At 39.7% G+C, this 16,992-nt stretch overlaps 2 protein-coding genes across 2 annotated transcripts; both read right to left on the bottom strand.

Moving 5' to 3' along the window:
* Nucleotides 1-3,076: 3,076 nt before the first annotated feature.
* On the bottom strand, nt 3,077-6,550 carry LOC132545004 (betaine--homocysteine S-methyltransferase 1-like). The gene is made up of 7 exons (XM_060208668.1): nt 6,538-6,550; nt 5,341-5,531; nt 4,971-5,165; nt 4,360-4,471; nt 4,030-4,205; nt 3,447-3,528; nt 3,077-3,345 (listed from the first exon to the last, which is right to left on the bottom strand). Exons 1-7 carry the CDS (start codon nt 6,548-6,550, stop codon nt 3,077-3,079), a joined length of 1,038 nt encoding a protein of 345 aa, XP_060064651.1.
* Nucleotides 6,551-10,203: 3,653 nt separating this feature from the next.
* On the bottom strand, nt 10,204-14,012 carry LOC132545003 (betaine--homocysteine S-methyltransferase 1-like). Its single transcript, XM_060208667.1, has 8 exons — nt 13,956-14,012; nt 12,722-12,919; nt 12,141-12,335; nt 11,500-11,611; nt 11,218-11,220; nt 10,950-11,125; nt 10,676-10,757; nt 10,204-10,472 (listed from the first exon to the last, which is right to left on the bottom strand). The coding sequence occupies exons 1-8, from the start codon at nt 14,010-14,012 to the stop codon at nt 10,204-10,206; spliced, it is 1,092 nt and encodes a 363-aa protein (XP_060064650.1).
* Between the last annotated feature and the right edge of the window lie 2,980 nt (nt 14,013-16,992).

The following is a 16,992-nucleotide window of genomic DNA, read 5'->3' as shown; positions in this document are numbered from 1 at the left end:
TTTTCATTTTTTTTTTAAATTTGATTGCAAATTTATAAGTTAACTTTTTACACGTCATTGAACACCTAACAATGTAAAAGAAGGTACAGAAGAGGGTAGTCAGAGTTGAAGAGAATGATTTTACTAGTCGTTTACATATTCTTTTAGAAAGAAATAATTGTTCAGCCCACCTCTTTGCTATACTATTCCACAGTTCAAGACCAGCAGGTGTGGTAAAAATCATTTGATGATCGATTTGAGGCGACCCAGGCATGGATCAAGACCTTACTGTTTACATTCTTTATTTTTAGATATCAATAAAATGATTGCAGTGACTTTTAATTTTAGTAATGAACAGAATGTCTTAGTTTTGTAACATACTATTGGAAAATAGAACGTTTTATATCGTTTTCTCGTAGTGTTTTTTTAACATTATAGTCGCTTTAATGGGTATTAGAAAGACTGAATACTTTTCCTGTCTGACGGAGATTGTTACACACGTACTCCCGGGACGTGTATTATAGCAGTTGAATGCATGAACCACTATCACTAACTGACCTCGACTTTGCTGTTATAATATATTTCTGTTTATTTGTTTATGTATTTATTTGTTTACTTTTTCATAAAATGCCAGCCTATGGTTATTCCTTTATTATTTTCACTGCTACTGATTTTCCGTTGTTTGTAAAAGTTATATTATAGCCATTTCAAAAATACTCTTTGGAATTGTTCGTGCTATTTTAGCATGAACCCTGGCGATTCTTAGCTCATCTGGTCTAAACGACCGGCTAGCTTATGCCATTGCGCGGCGTCTGTCGTTCGTCGTCTGACAACTTTTTAGCTACCAGTCATATTAAAACGACGGAACAGATTTCGACCCATTTTGGTCAGAAGCATCCTTGGGGGAATTGGAGCCAAGTTTTTTTTATAGATATTCTGAAGAATTTTTGGGTGAAGGGAAATCAGTCTTAAGTCAGACGTTAGGTCTCGGCCTCGAGGGGCGGGACCCAATAGCATAAACAGACTAAATTCTTTAAAATCCTTCTCCTGAAGAAATAATTTGATATTGTCCAAATTTGGTCAGAAGTTTACTTGGGTGAAGGGAAATCAGTTCTGTATAAACGATAAATTCAAGTCCCTGACTTGGGAGGGACGGAACTCAATCGGGTAAATAGAGTGAATTCTTTGACATCCTACGCCTTGAATAGAAATGATTGGATTTTGCCCTAATTTGGTCAGAAGCACTCTTGGGTTAAGGAAAGTCAACTTGATTAAACGGTGGGTCTGGACAACCTGGGGGAGAGGGAAGGGCGGCTCAGTATACGGTGAAACAAAACAAATGATTCCAAATCCTTCTTTTTATCTATAGGAATGACAGGACTCTGTCTCGGTTTGGTCAGAAGCATAAAAGGTTTGGCTGACCCTCCTAGGTACGGATGAATGGTTAGGGTCCATTGAGGAAATAGTTGTGTGTTGTGTGCTTGCATATTTATGACTCCTTTTCCTGTAGTTTTGATGAAGCATTTTCAGGCAAGCAAAGCCAGGTGAGTGATACAGGTCCTATGAGCCTAATATAGTTAAAGTGCTGTTCTTCTGATGACATTGAGCTATATATTGGCGGGAATGTTAAAGAAAGGAAGTCGTTAGTGTATTGCTATTTTTAGGCCTTGTCAAAAATGCATGCGACATGACAGCTACACACATTTTAAATTTCTCAAGTTCCACCAATGGGTTTCGTCTGAACCTGGCATGAATTCAGTTTTATGGGAATGTTGAAAAATTGAAAAGTGATGTTCTTGTTATTGTTACCTTTACTGTTAAAACATTCAGAATTATGTGAATCATTTACTGATTGATCACACTACTACCGCTGTTATATATGTCTTTATATACTCTGATGAAGGTTAAGGCCCATGACCTAAGGGTACTTTCGACCATTTCAAGCCCCAACATAAGTAAGATGAAGCAGACGAATGACGCAGACAACATCATGAGCTATACTCCATACTGAATCCATACTTCCACACTGCTGGGTGACCGGAAATGTCGTTTGGTTGACACGATGTATACCATGGCTATTTCCTCGTATAACACATAAACATGTGTCTGAATGTTAATAAAATCTTCAATATTGCAAGCTTACGCATAGGGAAAACCGCTTCAGAAAAAGACACACAAGACGAAGTACAGTTTACGTAGATTTTGCCATCAGTCCGTCACGGATGTAGTTTAAGCACGCATGCGCGCCTAAAGTCTATGCGATATCACGATCCGTGACGGCCTTTCATTTTCATTAAAAATATCCGTCATAAATATCTTTTATAAATTACCAAAATTTGTGTCTTATTCACAACGGATACAATGTGTTTGGCATATATCGTATTCTGATATTTGTCAAAGCCACTTCAGATTTTCCTAAATTCCCATCTCTAAATCCATGGTTGGGTTCTGACATTGCTGAAGGGTCATCGGTATGGTGTTTGTTTTTAATGCATTAATATATATCCAAAGCATTGGTTATACCAGTCCTGATGCCGTGTTTCCTCGCTGCTCCTACTGATCTCTGCTGTTATACGCATGGTGCTCTCCTTTTCACTTTGTTCTTTTCTACTTACTCTTATATCGCGTGGATAGTAAGATGTCGACAGTTCTTCCGGTTGTACATTATTTACCTTGTTAGGGATAGTCTAAAAATAGCTATGCTTTGTCGGAATAATGACACAGATTACAACTTTTTCTCGTCCAACTTGTTTATCTGTACATTTAAACAGCTTGCTGCACACGGTGTTTTTTCCCCACCAACTGACAGACTTACCTTTACTGTTAATACGTCGACAGATACTCATCTTAGAACCAATTAAATTACTTGTATGACCATCGGATATACATTTTCATGTGGATACATATCATGTAATATTTCTGAGATGTTGCCATAACAAAAACTGCAAAAAAAGAAAAAGAAAAGAAAGAAAAACGAAGAAAAACAAAAAAACAAATACACCATCCCGATATTTATCTTCAGTGAAGTAAAATACACATATAATGGACGAACATTATTGTCTGTGTACCATCGTGTACAAGTATGTATTGTGTCGGTTCATTTCCTTTGCTCGTGAAGTAACGTTTTGGTATAGTATTCTTTGACGTTACTTCCGAATACGTAATGTTCAGACATATTTGGGGAATATTTGCTGGCCGGCGGTCTTCTACCATATTCCTCAGCAACCTCCCGCATGTAATGCGGACTATTTCCGCAACATAATCCGACGTACTGTATCCCTGTTTTCAGACAGTCCCGTGCGAACTCGCGAACTTCTGTCCGTGAACAGGCGAAGGCTGGAAGGTCTATCGGGAAGGCATATTTACCTGTAAATAAAAAGCATGTACTAACATTTCTCTTACTTACAAGTAATGGGAATATATTACACTTCACACGCTGAAAATACGTATAGAAATGTTAACGTTACCTGTTTCCGGAACACTAAGAGACTGCATGATCGGCTGGGTGGGCGTGGTTCTATACAACACTGGCAAAGCTGCTATTGGTCCCTTAAAGCAAAAATTTCCACTTTGATAACATATTTCGTGGTTTATTAAGTTATATATTCAGGATGTAAAATGGCGGTAACAATGAGCAACACTGAAGTAGGAGACACATTGTCAAATTAATTTCTCAACAGATGTTGTATCTGCACTATTAGTTCGAACAATTCTGATCATGACTAGTCCGAATTATTCAGACGTTCTATTGACTTTTTGTATTGACCAGGAGTCGATAACTTGCACGAGAGTTACAACAATGAATTGCTGTTGACTAGGTATTTCAACTCACTTTTCCCTGCATCTTGTTCCAAGCAATTTCTGCAATGACCGCCAATACATGTACAGAATTCCCTCAGTCTTGTCCTTATAAACCAACCAGAAGTAAACTCTCGCTAAGATTGATGGCGATGGAAGGTTTACAGGGACGAGTCTACGGTTGCAATAGTTCCTAAATTGCCGGAAAGTGACTTTGTTAAGGAAAATGAATGATTCTTGGAAAACACGTACTTTACATTGTTGTCGTATTTCCGCCATGAAAGGCATCATGGTAGCAGGACCACGTGTGCAGTTGAGACCCACTACATCAGCCCCTGCCTCTTCCAGCTGGCGGCTTGCTTCAACGTGAGTTAGACCATCAGAGGACATCCCGCTTATCGAGCTTCCCATTGTAATAACAGCAGGTACTAAATAAACACCATTTGTTAGACAAAATAAAAAATATATATAATGACAGAAAGTTGAGCAATATTCGTAAATATTGATATACCCGACATTATAACATATATTTATTGTAAATTATCTTGAAGTTTATAGACCATGTGTTTAACTTCTTAGTACCCTTTCCATATGTTTTGATGCATTCGAGCGCTAGCAAAGCTTCCCTTGTGTCGTGGAACGTTTCCGCCACAATGTAGTCGGCTCCTCCAGATATGGCCCATTCGATCTGTTCCTAGAAGCACATTAAGAAAGCTAGTTTGATCATTCCTGTGAAGTAATTATCTGTGTTGTTAAACTATATCATGTAAAACTAGCGCCAAGAACAACACGAGAACACCAACATGTCAACTAATTCATACCTCAAACTCAAAATAAAGAATTCTATGCAATAATTTGAAGAAAAGCTTAAGAGTAAGTATCTTCTGCTAAATCGAAGGCTCCTGAAATGTTACTTTTCGGGAGTCTAAGTAAGTAACGTCGTGTTCTCAAATAAGATCAAATAAGTTTACACTAAGGAAACCACCAAGTGTTTTGTCTAACAGAAGACTTCCCAAGGAGATCATAATGGCGAACATCATTCTTTTCAAGATATAAAAAAATGTTTGATTTATTAGAATACACCAGGACGGATGAAGGGATGTAACTAAAGACAAAAACTCATTTTATGTTTCGTTCTCTATTGATGATAGGTTTACACCAAGTCAAATAAACATCGATTGAAGCACTTTTACCTTGAACATGTCGCGTGTTTCTTCTATGGCCGCTGGATTGTTATCTTCGTATACACAAGAATTACAGATGTTTCCTGCCATCAGCGTTCCCGTGTCGTCTGCCACTTTTCGTGCAATTTCGAGAGCAGTAGTGTTCAACTTTTTTAAGTCTCCTTCACGTCCTATTTTCCTAAGCTTTTCACGGTGTCCATAATACTATGGAATTATACAATATGAAATAAATGAAAAAGGGGAGATAACCAATTTGAAGATTGTAGACATCATAAATACCCTATTAGCTAATTGATGACCAATTCATGAAGCTGAAGCAAATAATACGGCGAATCTATTAATTCTTACGTAATCAATTTAGAAAAAAAAAAACTTTTACCGTAAAAGCTAGCACGACGTCACTTCCGGCGTGAACAAACTCTTCGTGTAATTCTTTAACCTTTTCCGGATATTCTAGGACCACTTCTGGTACAAAGCTTCCGGCTCTGAGATAACCTCTTCTCTCAAATTCAAAAATGTATCCCTCCGCTACGATTACATTTTCACCCGACTGCAGTCTCTCTAACAAACCTTAATGATAAACAGAATCTGACATTTCTCACCCATTTAATAAATTGTACATTGTATGGAAATTGTAACATCGTCAATGTTACAGAGATTCAAACATCTAACCCCGTAACTATTTATTTCGAGGTATTAGACCGTATCAATCACGGAGATCTGAACATCAACGAACCATATTGGCATCAACGAAAGAAAAGTGGGACGAACGTTTGAACAATAAGTGGCTTAAGCCTGTCATCTGAGTAAATTTAATATCCTGATTTATTTCGAGGTATTAGACCGTATCGGTCACGGAGATCTGAACATCAACGAACCATATTGGCATCAATGAAAGAAAAGTGGGACGAACGTTTGAACAATAAATGGCTTAAGCCTGTCATCTGAGTAAATTTAGTATCCTGATTGTATTGGTATGTTTTTAATAAGAAAAAAGTAAGAATTCACAGCTGCGTGTATACAGTGTTGATGTGTGGTGTATTACATACAGCAGATAACGGAAGTGAATGTGACTACACTGCGCATTGGTGTAGTCTTTGTTGATTTCTTCAACATGTATCAAAAGTACTCGAATACAGAAACAGAAATTCTTGTATATCCATCGGATTTAAACTAATGGTAAACGATAGAAGGAGATGTGTATATGTTTAGCAATTTTGTAGGTGAGACTGAAAATGATGACAATGTTTTAAACCCAACAAAACACCTTACATTTTGACGTGATTTTCAGCGGGTACAGCAAACGTATGTGTGTGCACATTAAATGCGCCGGAGACGGAGATAATTATAAATTTTGTCACGTATTAAATGTTTGTTTTCGAGACTGAATACACTCAATTCTCGAGTGGCTAAGTGTTGGATGTATACAGATAATGTAGATTTTAAAATGAAAACAGATTCCTCTAATAATCTTTATCTTAAAGGTCTGTTCAGGTGTCGTCAGCCATGTCTTTTTATACGGCGCTGAAATTCATAAGATAAGTATATAGAATAAATAATTCATCAAATGCATTACCTTTCGTTGCCATGTTCTGGTCGCAAATGAAACCTAAAGGCGTCCGATATCTGTAGACAGAACGTGTCTATGTCAAGGTAAGGAAATGTCCCGTTTTACGAACTCAAACCTTATCTGTGTATTAAGTATTGTATTTATATAAACGAGTATCGAAAGAAATTTTAGTGAGAAAATATTTTTTGATGAACTAATCTATGGCCATGGTGCTCTCCTTTTCACTTACTCTTTTATCGCGTGGATAGTAAGATGTCGATAGTTCTTCCGGTTGTATATTATTTACCTTGTTAGGGATAGTCTGAAAATAGTTATGCTTTGTCGGAATAATGACACAGATTACAACTTTTTCTCGTCCAACTTGTTTACCTGGCCCCACTTGTATAAAACATCTCAACTTGAGATTTCCTCTAGTCGAGATTTTCCTCTGCTGATATCTCCTCAAAAACGGCTTGTATAAAATTTTCTCAAGGAACAGGAGGAAGTCCTCGGCTAGGATGTACTGAAATTCCTTGAGGAATTTTCATACAAGATATTTTCAAGGAGATATTAGCTGAGGAAAATCTTGACTTGAGGAAATCTCAAGTTGATAATATGATTTATACAAGTGGGGCCTGTATGTTTAAAACAGCTTGCTGCTCGCGGTGTTTTTTCCCCATCTCGTGTTAAAACAGCAAATTAAAGGACTTGTATAACTATCGGATATACGTTTTCATTTCGATTCATATAATTAAAACAGTATTTAGTTCTTTCTGAAATGTTGTCATAACAAAAACTGCGAAAAAAAAGAAAAACAAACAAAAAACCAAAAATCTGTGTTGTATTTATTGTCTTTATATAAACGAGTATCTATGGTCAGTTAGTGTTAGGTCCGTGTTTATCTACATTCTGTGTTATCTCAGTCTGAGTATCATTGTAGTTATTGTCTTTATATAAACGAGTATCTATGGTCAGTTAGTGTTAGGTCCGTGTTTATCTAACAAATTAAAGGATTGTCTTTATATAAACTATCGGTCAGTATACGTGTTTCATTTGTGTTATCGATTCATATAATATAAAACAGTATTTAGTTGTTTATCTACATTCTGTGTTATGTTGTCATAACAAAAACTTTATATAAACGTATCTATGGTCAGTTAGTGTTAGGTCCGTGTTTATCTACATTCTGTGTTATCTCAGTCTGAGTATCATTGTAGTTATTGTCTTTATATAAACGAGTATCTATGGTCAGTTAGTGTTAGGTCCGTGTTTATCTACATTCTGTATTATCTCAGTCTGAGTATCATCATCAGCATTATCTTACATTTACTTTTAGATCGTTACAATTTTCTTACGCATGCTACTGCGGGTCACGGAAAAGGTTTACATTGCAACTGGATTGTTTTCCAAAGAAATGAAGTCATATGAAAGGATTGTACAAAAGATATCAACATACTTTAAATCACAAACTCCGAATCAAATACAGTAAATTAAAGTAATGGTGAATTCAACGGCATCTTACTTAAAACCCTTTGATATATCGAAATAATTATGATTTTATCTTCTTGATTAGAAGAGTTTCAGTTTATTTGTAAAGCTAATCATTTTACATTATTTCCTTACTCGTTATAACAGTTAGATGACGATGACTGATTTTAAGTATCATTACGTTTAATAAGCCTCTGTTTCCATTATTCAATTTTTAAATCAATTCGAGTTTACGTAACATCACACTTTGAAGACTCTGTGAAAATTCATATGATAAAAGATCTCGTTTGTTTGAATTACAATATACCTATTTGTATGTAATCCAGGTTTATCTATGCAGTCTTTTTCAGACGGCGGAGATACCACGTTGCTAAGTTTATAATCACTAATTTATTAGGTGTCTTTTCCACTATTCCAAATCGCTTTTATGTTTGATATGGAGATTAGTAGGAAAACAAAATCTCCGTTACTGTGAAATAATTGATGATACTTGATAAAAACAATGAAACTGTGAAATACTGACTGATACTTGATAACAAGTATGAAACTGTGAAATCCTGACTGGTACTTGGTAAAAACTATGAAACTGTGAAATCCTGACTGGTACTTGATAAAAGTATGAAACTGTGAAATCCTGACTGGTACTTGATAACAACTATGAAACTGTGAAATCCTGACTGGTACTTGATAACAACTATGAAACTGTGAAATCCTGACTGGTACTTGATAACAACTATGAAACTGTGAAATCCTGACTGGTACTTGATAACAACTATGAAACTGTGATGAAACTGTGAAATTCTGAAATAAAAACTATGAAACTGTGAAATCCTGGTACTTGATAAAAACTATGAAATAAAAGTATGAAACTGTGAAATCCTGACTGGTACTTGATAAAACTATGAAACTGTGAAATCCTGACTGGTACTTGATAACAACTATGAAACTGTGAAATCCTGACTGGTACTTGATAAAAACTGTGAAGGGGTTGTTTTGTTAACGAATTCAAACCTCATCTGTGTTGTAGGTATTGTTATTATATGATAAAAAAAACTTCATTTAATGTGCTTATCGTGTCACCATACACTGTACAAAAGTTTAATCACCAAGTGACAGATTTGATTTAGGTTATGATATAAATCGATAAAGTGAACACTGAAGACGTTTCTTTTATATCTTTATTGCCTTGTTTCCTTCAAATACAATAAATTGGCTGTTCTTTAATGACTTCGGTACACCAAACCTGCGTGTTTATAATCAATACATTGAATGCAGTGGTGTCCAAAAACTTCTATACAAAAAGACGATAAATACTATCCAAACGTAAATAGCGTCTTTTAGTACGAATTTAAACTTAGATCCTGTAAATAAATAATAAATCAAGTTGCATCATGCAGCTGTTTCATCCTTCTTGGACCAAGGACATCAATTTTGATACTTTGAGGTGGCTTAGAAAAACAAAAACTGTAAGTAATGACCAAATCTACATAGGACGATGCACAAGTCGTGTGATTCACTAAATTTAGTAGTTTATATATATATATATATCCGATAATTTAAAAAAAAACATCAAGTACCTGTTCATGCTCTAACCCGTGCCACTATCGCGATGTAAACATAAAATCTATGTCATCAGGGCAAAATATAAGGAAAGTTAATGTTTATATGGAAACCTTTGAAACGATGCCAAGAAAGAATGATAATGATGTTCTGGAAGGATGAGCGTCTTCTACTTATTCGACGTTCCAAGATGTGAATCCAATAATGTGATGTCATGGTCTCAAAATAGGACCACGTCTACAACAACGATGTCACCTAGCATACTAACGAACATCAACTGCCTCTTAATAATGACCAAGGAAATAGCATATCTCCCGATTAGATCTAAGTAGCCACCATATTTTAACTTTTCTTTAATCTTCACCAACATATAATTAAGCCAAAAACAGTCACGTTTAGTGTTAGATGTCGCTGTAGTAATATTGACACAAAAATGGGGCCAGATAATCACTTTAGCTATGATATTAAGAGCCTAAATTGTTAAAATCTGTGAGGCAACCGTGGAAAATTACTTTTGTGAATGATATCTTAACACATATGGGCAAAATAAACCTTGAACACACATTAAATATAAGTAAAATACACATATAATGAACGAACATTTTTATCTGTGTACCACCGTGTACAAGTATGTATTGTGTCGCTTCATTTCCTTTGCTCGTAAAGTAATGTTTTGGTATGGTATTCTTTGACGTTACTTCCGAATACGTAATGTTCAGACATATTTGGGGAGTATTTGCTGGCCGGCGGTCTTCTTCCATATTCCTCAGCAATCTCCCGCATGTAATGCGGACTATTTCCGCAACATAATCCGACGTACTGTATCCCTGTTTTCAGACAGTCCCGTGCGAACTCACGAACTTCTGTCCGTGAACAGGCGAATGCCGGAAGGTCTATCGGGAAGGCATATTGACCTGTGAAACATTTAAAGTCAGTGGTCACTGATCCGTGACTTGTGTGATATTCATCGGTGTATTTCTCTACTCTCTTTGTTTAACGGTTGGTGATTTACTGTGCTTTTATATCAAACGAATTAAATGTCTAAGCAAATTGCTAACTCATCTGTTAGATAATAGAATTGATCACTTAAAATAGTAATAGGACGTTACTATGATACCTGTCTCCGGAACTGTGAGTGACTGCATGGTAGGGTGGATGGGCGTGGTTCTGTATACGACCGGCAAAGCGGCTATCGGACCCTTCAAACAAACGATTTAAATTTAAGGATGAAATTAGTTATATATTAACAACAAAAGACATGTAAATTATATATCACCCTGTCATTCTTCACATGACATTCCAGTTTAAGAATAGTTTCTGTTGCCATGGGCTTGACATCATTTGTTCAAACAATGATTGCGTCAAAAATTATTGCGATTTTGATTACCTACTTTACACTGTTGTCGTATCTCCCTCATGAGTGGCATCATTGTGGCACAGCCACGCGTACAGTTGAGTCCGACCACGTCTGCCCCTGCCTCCTCCAGTTGGCGGCATGCCTCCGCATGGGTCAAGCCTTCTGATGTCAGACCCTTAATCGAGCTTGCCATGGTGATAACAGCAGGTACTAAGAAAAAAATTCTTTATCATAGACGTTGTTTACATGATAACTTTGAATTTGACTATGATACATCTTTTAATGAACAATATGTGTATTACCTCCTCCTGAGGCACTGGTTTGTTTACAAATAAATACATTTGTATTTTTTTTTTTTATTACAGAACTAAATGCATACGTAGATAAAGCGTACGTTACATGTTTCTATCAAGATTGTGCAAAAGGCACACAAGTGAATATCACCATTTAATACAGATTTAGAGTTAAATACAGTAGAGCCAAACAATGAATTAACTTCATCATACATCAGGTTCGCCCCTCTAGGACTCGTCAGTAATTCTTAGAATTTAATATATATTTTTATCGAGAATATATTCATGTACCCTTTCCATATTCTTTTATGCATTCAAGTGCTAACATGGCTTCGCCCAAAGCGTTGAATGTTTCAGCCACGATATAGTCAGCTCCAGCCGATACTGCCCATTCTATCTGTTCCTACAAAAACACCATATATCTGTGTATTAAAACTTTTATGAAACAGTCAATTGGTCCCCGCTTTATTCAATAAGTCACATCACGAATCTTGTACAAACAAGATGAACTACCTCCCTCCGGTAGTGTTGGTTGGAAAATGCATTATGATCAAAATTTCTAATGAGCGTTAATGTTGATACCAAAATAAAAGTTAATACATTCAGGTGTTAGTATATATATTTTCAGACTCGTTTGAGCTACACTCACTCTACAGTAATTTAAATATTGATGGCATTATGAAAGGGATGTGATACGCTTCAATATTGGATTCAAATTGGAAATATCAAAATGAAAATGTACGAAATGTATTTAGATTTTCATGTTTTAATTCAAGGATGAATCATTGTTTTTCCAGTCGATTTTATACTTATCGTTTATCATGTCTATTTTGCCTTGATATCCTCCCGATATTTGAACAAACACCATGTTTCTTTTCTTCCAAGAAGATATATGGATTGCTGTATTCGATATAATAAGGTGATGGTTAAACCTTGAACATGTCTCGTGCTGCTTCTATCGCTGTAGGATTGTCGGCTTCGTACATACACGTGTTGCAGATGTTTCCCGCCATCAGTGTTCCTGTATTGTCTGCCACCTGGCGTGCAATTTTCAGAGCAGTAACGTTCAACTTCTCCAAATCACTCTCACGTCCAACATGTCTAAGCTTTTCACGGTGTCCATAATACTATATAAGAATATATCAGTATACCGTTAAATATCTTACTGTCATATTGGAATGTGTTCCGGTATTTCAGTCTCTTACAATAAAATCTACCCTATGGTTATATGGAAACGTTCTCGATATATCACAGGATTTTCCTACTTACATAATATATGTAATATATAACATATCTAATATGTTTATCAATAGAACTGAGTGAATGCCTTTGTCTGAGAACAAAACCTTGTTTTTCATTAGTTACAGTAAGATATATTCCAAATTGACATTTTATAATATCTAGACTAGACAATCATCCAAAATAATAGCCGAAAATGTAATGTTTTCATAGTTCTTATGATTAAAGTCATATATATATACAAATTAAGATGATAGTGTGTCATTCTAGTTACCGTAAATGCTAGGACAACGTCACTTCCGGCATGGACAAATTCCTCATGTAGGTCTTTGACCTTGTCCGGATATTCCAGGACAACTTCAGGAACATAACTTCCAGCTCTGAGGTAGCCCCTTCTCTCGAATTCGAACAGATATCCCTCCGCTACGATCACGTTTTCCCCTGACCTCAGCCTCTCTAGAAAGCCTGAATAATCAACAGATTAGCAATTTCTGATTTCACGAAAAACAAGTATTAGGTTAAAGGAGACGAAGAACTTGGAAAATTGTACGATCATTTTAAATGCAGTTCAAGGAGGAATGGGCCAAGCATATGTCTCCATCAATATGTTGGTATTATTATTTATTTATTTACTTTTTATTTATCAAATACGATAGGTCTAAAGTAAACAGACTGGTTGAAATTAGAGTTCTCATCAGACAAACGCAATTGAACGTTATTGCGTCTGGAGCCTTTTTCTTATGATTATTATGATAAATTAACATTATGTGTTGTTTAATGACTTATGTGCGAAATGAAATAGAAGCATTGAGATAAAATAGAACAAAATCACAAACATTTTTAAAAGTTAAATTGTATTGAAGTTATTTATTATAGACTTTTAAAATGTTAAGAGTCTGTTATATGACATTGAAAGAATACTGTTTAATTGGTGACCGGTGGTCTTTATGTGTAAGAATTAAGTATGTGTCAATGCTCTTCATTCTCCATTTTCAAGCTATTTCAAACTTAGTCTTCCTCTTCCAAAATCATTACGGAAATCGAAATATTCGAAAAATTCAGACATGTAAACGAGATATTTGTTCCGTGGGAGATCATTTGATGATACAACTATTTATACATTTCATTTCAGTAATAATTACCATAACTTTAGTATGCAAATATGGTACCTATACCCATCTTTGTATCCCAAAAACAAAAGATTAAAAAATCCCGCCCTCCCTACGACCATGAGCCTTCACGTCATGAACATAGAGTTATCTCCCATCCTCTTATCTTTATGGCTACCGGAGCGGGCGGACGTGCTATAATCCAGTTGAGTGCCTTCCTTTTCCTTATAGCTTAAGTCTCGTTTATAGCCAAGTATTTATATATCGGCTTTTGCTTAAACCCATCTATAACTTTAACAGTCTTTTGCAGACTTTTATTTGTTAATATATCCTGCTTTTAGGCCTTTATTCGGCCGGCTTTCTTCGGCCTTTGTTCGGCCATTGTTATACTCCACGTACCGAGCGCGTGTCCACGTGTTTTGCGGCGTTCGGTTTTTCATGAAGTTTTTTCGCCATTTTTCGGTCGTGTTATTTATTCGACCGTACTTTTTGTTTTACGTTTCGTTAGCTTTTGCTTTCGTTCGTATTTTTAGTTGGAGTTGTATTTTTTCACTCCATTTAGTTTTTGTTACGCTTATTTGTGTTAATAACTGTTGTTATTTGCTTATCGTAACAATTATGGCTAGTTCAGGGCTGCGTCGTGGTTCGGTACATGGGTGTTCTCATTTCTTTGGAGAGCAGGACCCCCATGATGCCTGTCCCTTATGCCGGCCTTGCAGCGAGACCGCGCCGCGCGAATTTTGTTTGCACGCCGGGTCCGCTGTAAAGGTTCCCCTGTCCAGTCGTTGAACTTCTCGCCGGAAGAGGGATTCGTCCTCATCTTCCGGTAAGACAGGTAAGCCATTCAGGTCATCTACCCCCGGCCCTGAGCCGATGGGTGAGGTTGACACTGCTGGGGGTGTTCTCGCTCTGAGCTCCGCCCTCGAGCAGGGGATGGCTCGCCTGTCCAGGCGCGTCCTGGTGTAGGGGGGGGGGAGCAGCCCGACCCTGACTCGGTGAAGTCTCGGGTCGAATCGGCCGGTAGCTCCCGACAGCTGGCGGTGCTGCCGTCTGAAAGGGACTTCCGGTCACAAGTCTCTGATTTTTTCAGGGACCTCGGTACGCCAGGTGGCGTCGTTGGTTGGGGCCGTCTTGACACCGGACCGGTACCTTCGGGTATGGGGTCGGGGCCACTGACTTTTTGTCAGGGTTGTCAGTGGCTACGGGGATTAGTGACACAGAGTTCACTAATCCTAGTGTCAGTGCATTGGCCTGGGTTCCTACCCTCACAGGTCTCTGGATCTGGGGCTTTTCGCTCAAGTCCAGATTTTCCGGTGCAGGGTTTCCCAGGGGGCTTCCTTCAGTGATTTGGGGCCCCGGGTCAGGCTTCCGGTTTCCGGTCGCCTTTTCCCCCGGGCTCGGGGTGTAGGGGTGCCTGCGGGCACTCAATCCCGGGCCGCCCAGGCCAACCTGCGGATGGTCATGGGTACCAGCAGTTACCCAGCGGTTACGGGATCAGCCCGTACATGGCTGGGTTTCCACCTGGTGGGAGTGGAGGTTCAACCTGGTCCTTTGGACAGGGTGTCCAGCCCCAGGCTCAGGCAGGCCAGTTTGGTCAGTTCTGGGGTCACTTCCAGCCCGCGGGACTGTTCCCATTCCCTCGGGGGTTTGGGTTCAACCCCATGGGTCTTCGTGGAACCCTTGGGGTACGGTCTTTCCCTTTAGCAGACGTTTTAGCAGTTCTGAATCCCCCCCAACGTTCTGCTACTTCGGGGACCGTTTCGGCCGGTCCTAAAAAGGTTCGCCGGACCTTTAGGACTTCCGCCTCCCGCGCGGACCTGTCGGTTTCCTGTCCTCAGGGGTTGGCTTCCAAGCCTACAGCTACGGCTGTTAGACGTTCTACGTCTAAACGCCGTATAGAGGAGTCCCCCTCTCCGGAGAGGGCTCCTCTAGCGGCCCCTGTTCCTCTTAGGGCGACTTCGGTCGCTAGCGAGGAGATGGACGCTAAGGGCGTGGGCTTGGCAGAGGATGACGATGTTATCCATCTGTCTCCTGGGTGCTCGGCGATTGATCCGTCCGAGTCATCTGAAGATGACCCTTCCGACCAGGAGGGTTACCAAGGGGTAGGGGGCTCCGAGATTGCTGAAACCAAGGCTCAGCATGTTCTTTCGGGGATGCGGGCCCTACGGGCCGACATCTCCCGGATTCTCGGGGTGGAGGTATGCCCACCGCCTTCTGCATCGTCGGTGCCTGAATCCACCACCCTTCTAGGTTATTTGGTGGCTCCTCGGGCTTCCGTTCGAACTGATCGGACTCTGCCAGAAGGCACTATTGTGTCTTCGACTCTGGCCACCGCCCGGGCACGGGTCTTAGAGAAGAATTCTTCCTCTACCCGCACCACAGGGTTTGCCGGTCTGCAGCTCGGTATTGGTGATTTGTCAGAGGCTTCTACCGCTGACTACGCCACACATGACGGGCAACTGGCCCCTCAACCAGCATAGCTGGAGTCGAGAGAGCTGGCTGCCTGGCCCGGCAAATCGGTGGACCAGGTGGTGCTCGAGGCTAGAGAGCACCACAGGATGGAGAGGATGTTGCGCCTTTCCATCCAAGTTCTGTCGTATATAGACTTCCTGACAGTGAATCTATACAAGGTATCTGACTTGCCTGAGGGTCGGGTACCAGAGACGGAACAGGCCGACATTCAGGACAGACTCACAGCTGCCCTAAACGCGGCGTTGAGGGCATCGGCGGCCTTACTGGTCTCTCTGCTCGCCAACGTCGTGTTGGCTAGGCGATTTTCAGTCATGAAGAATCGCCCAGTCGAGGAACCTTATCTTTCCCGCCTGTTGACTGCTCCCTTCTCTGGCTCTACCCTGTTCGGGGGAGCTCTCCCTTCTGTTCAGAAGGATATGAAGGAGGACTCGGTCGCCTCAGCACTTTTGGTGAAGAGGTTTCGTTCCGAGAAGGCCAGCGCCTCGCAGGGGTCAGCGCCTCCCAAGAAGAAGGCTAAACTGGGCAGCCTTCTGCTCAACCCAAATCACAGCCTCGCTTCAAGGGCAATAAGGGGAAAGGTAAGAAGGGTAAGAAACCTCCTGGGGACAAGAAGAAGGGCTCCTGACTCTTTCTTCTCCTTGGCCGAGACAGAACAAGGGTCTGGCGGGGTGGACGGCGGTCCTCCCGTTCAGGTCTCTTGTCCTCCCGCAGGCTCTGGCTCCGGATGGGCGGACGATTCGCTGGTTTGGCAGGGACTCGATCTGCTCCATCCGGAACTTCCTGTGTGCGGGCGTCTCTCCGCTTTCCTGCCCCAGTGGCAGGAAATTACGGAGAACACGTGGGCGTTGTCGGTGGTCAAGGAGGGTCTAGGTATCCCCCTTCTTCGGGACCTGCCTCTTACCGCCCAGCCGATCTTCTTTCCTCCTCCGGGGGATTTGGAGAAGGCTCGGGCGATCCAGGAGGA

The sequence above is a fragment of the Ylistrum balloti genome, unplaced genomic scaffold, assembly GCF_031769215.1.
Source record: "Ylistrum balloti isolate Yb309-2 unplaced genomic scaffold, AGI_CSIRO_Ybal_v1 Utg369818, whole genome shotgun sequence".
NCBI lineage: Eukaryota > Metazoa > Mollusca > Bivalvia > Pectinida > Pectinidae > Ylistrum > Ylistrum balloti.
Note: the sequence above shows the minus strand (reverse complement) of the source record. Positions and strands in the feature narration are given on the sequence as shown.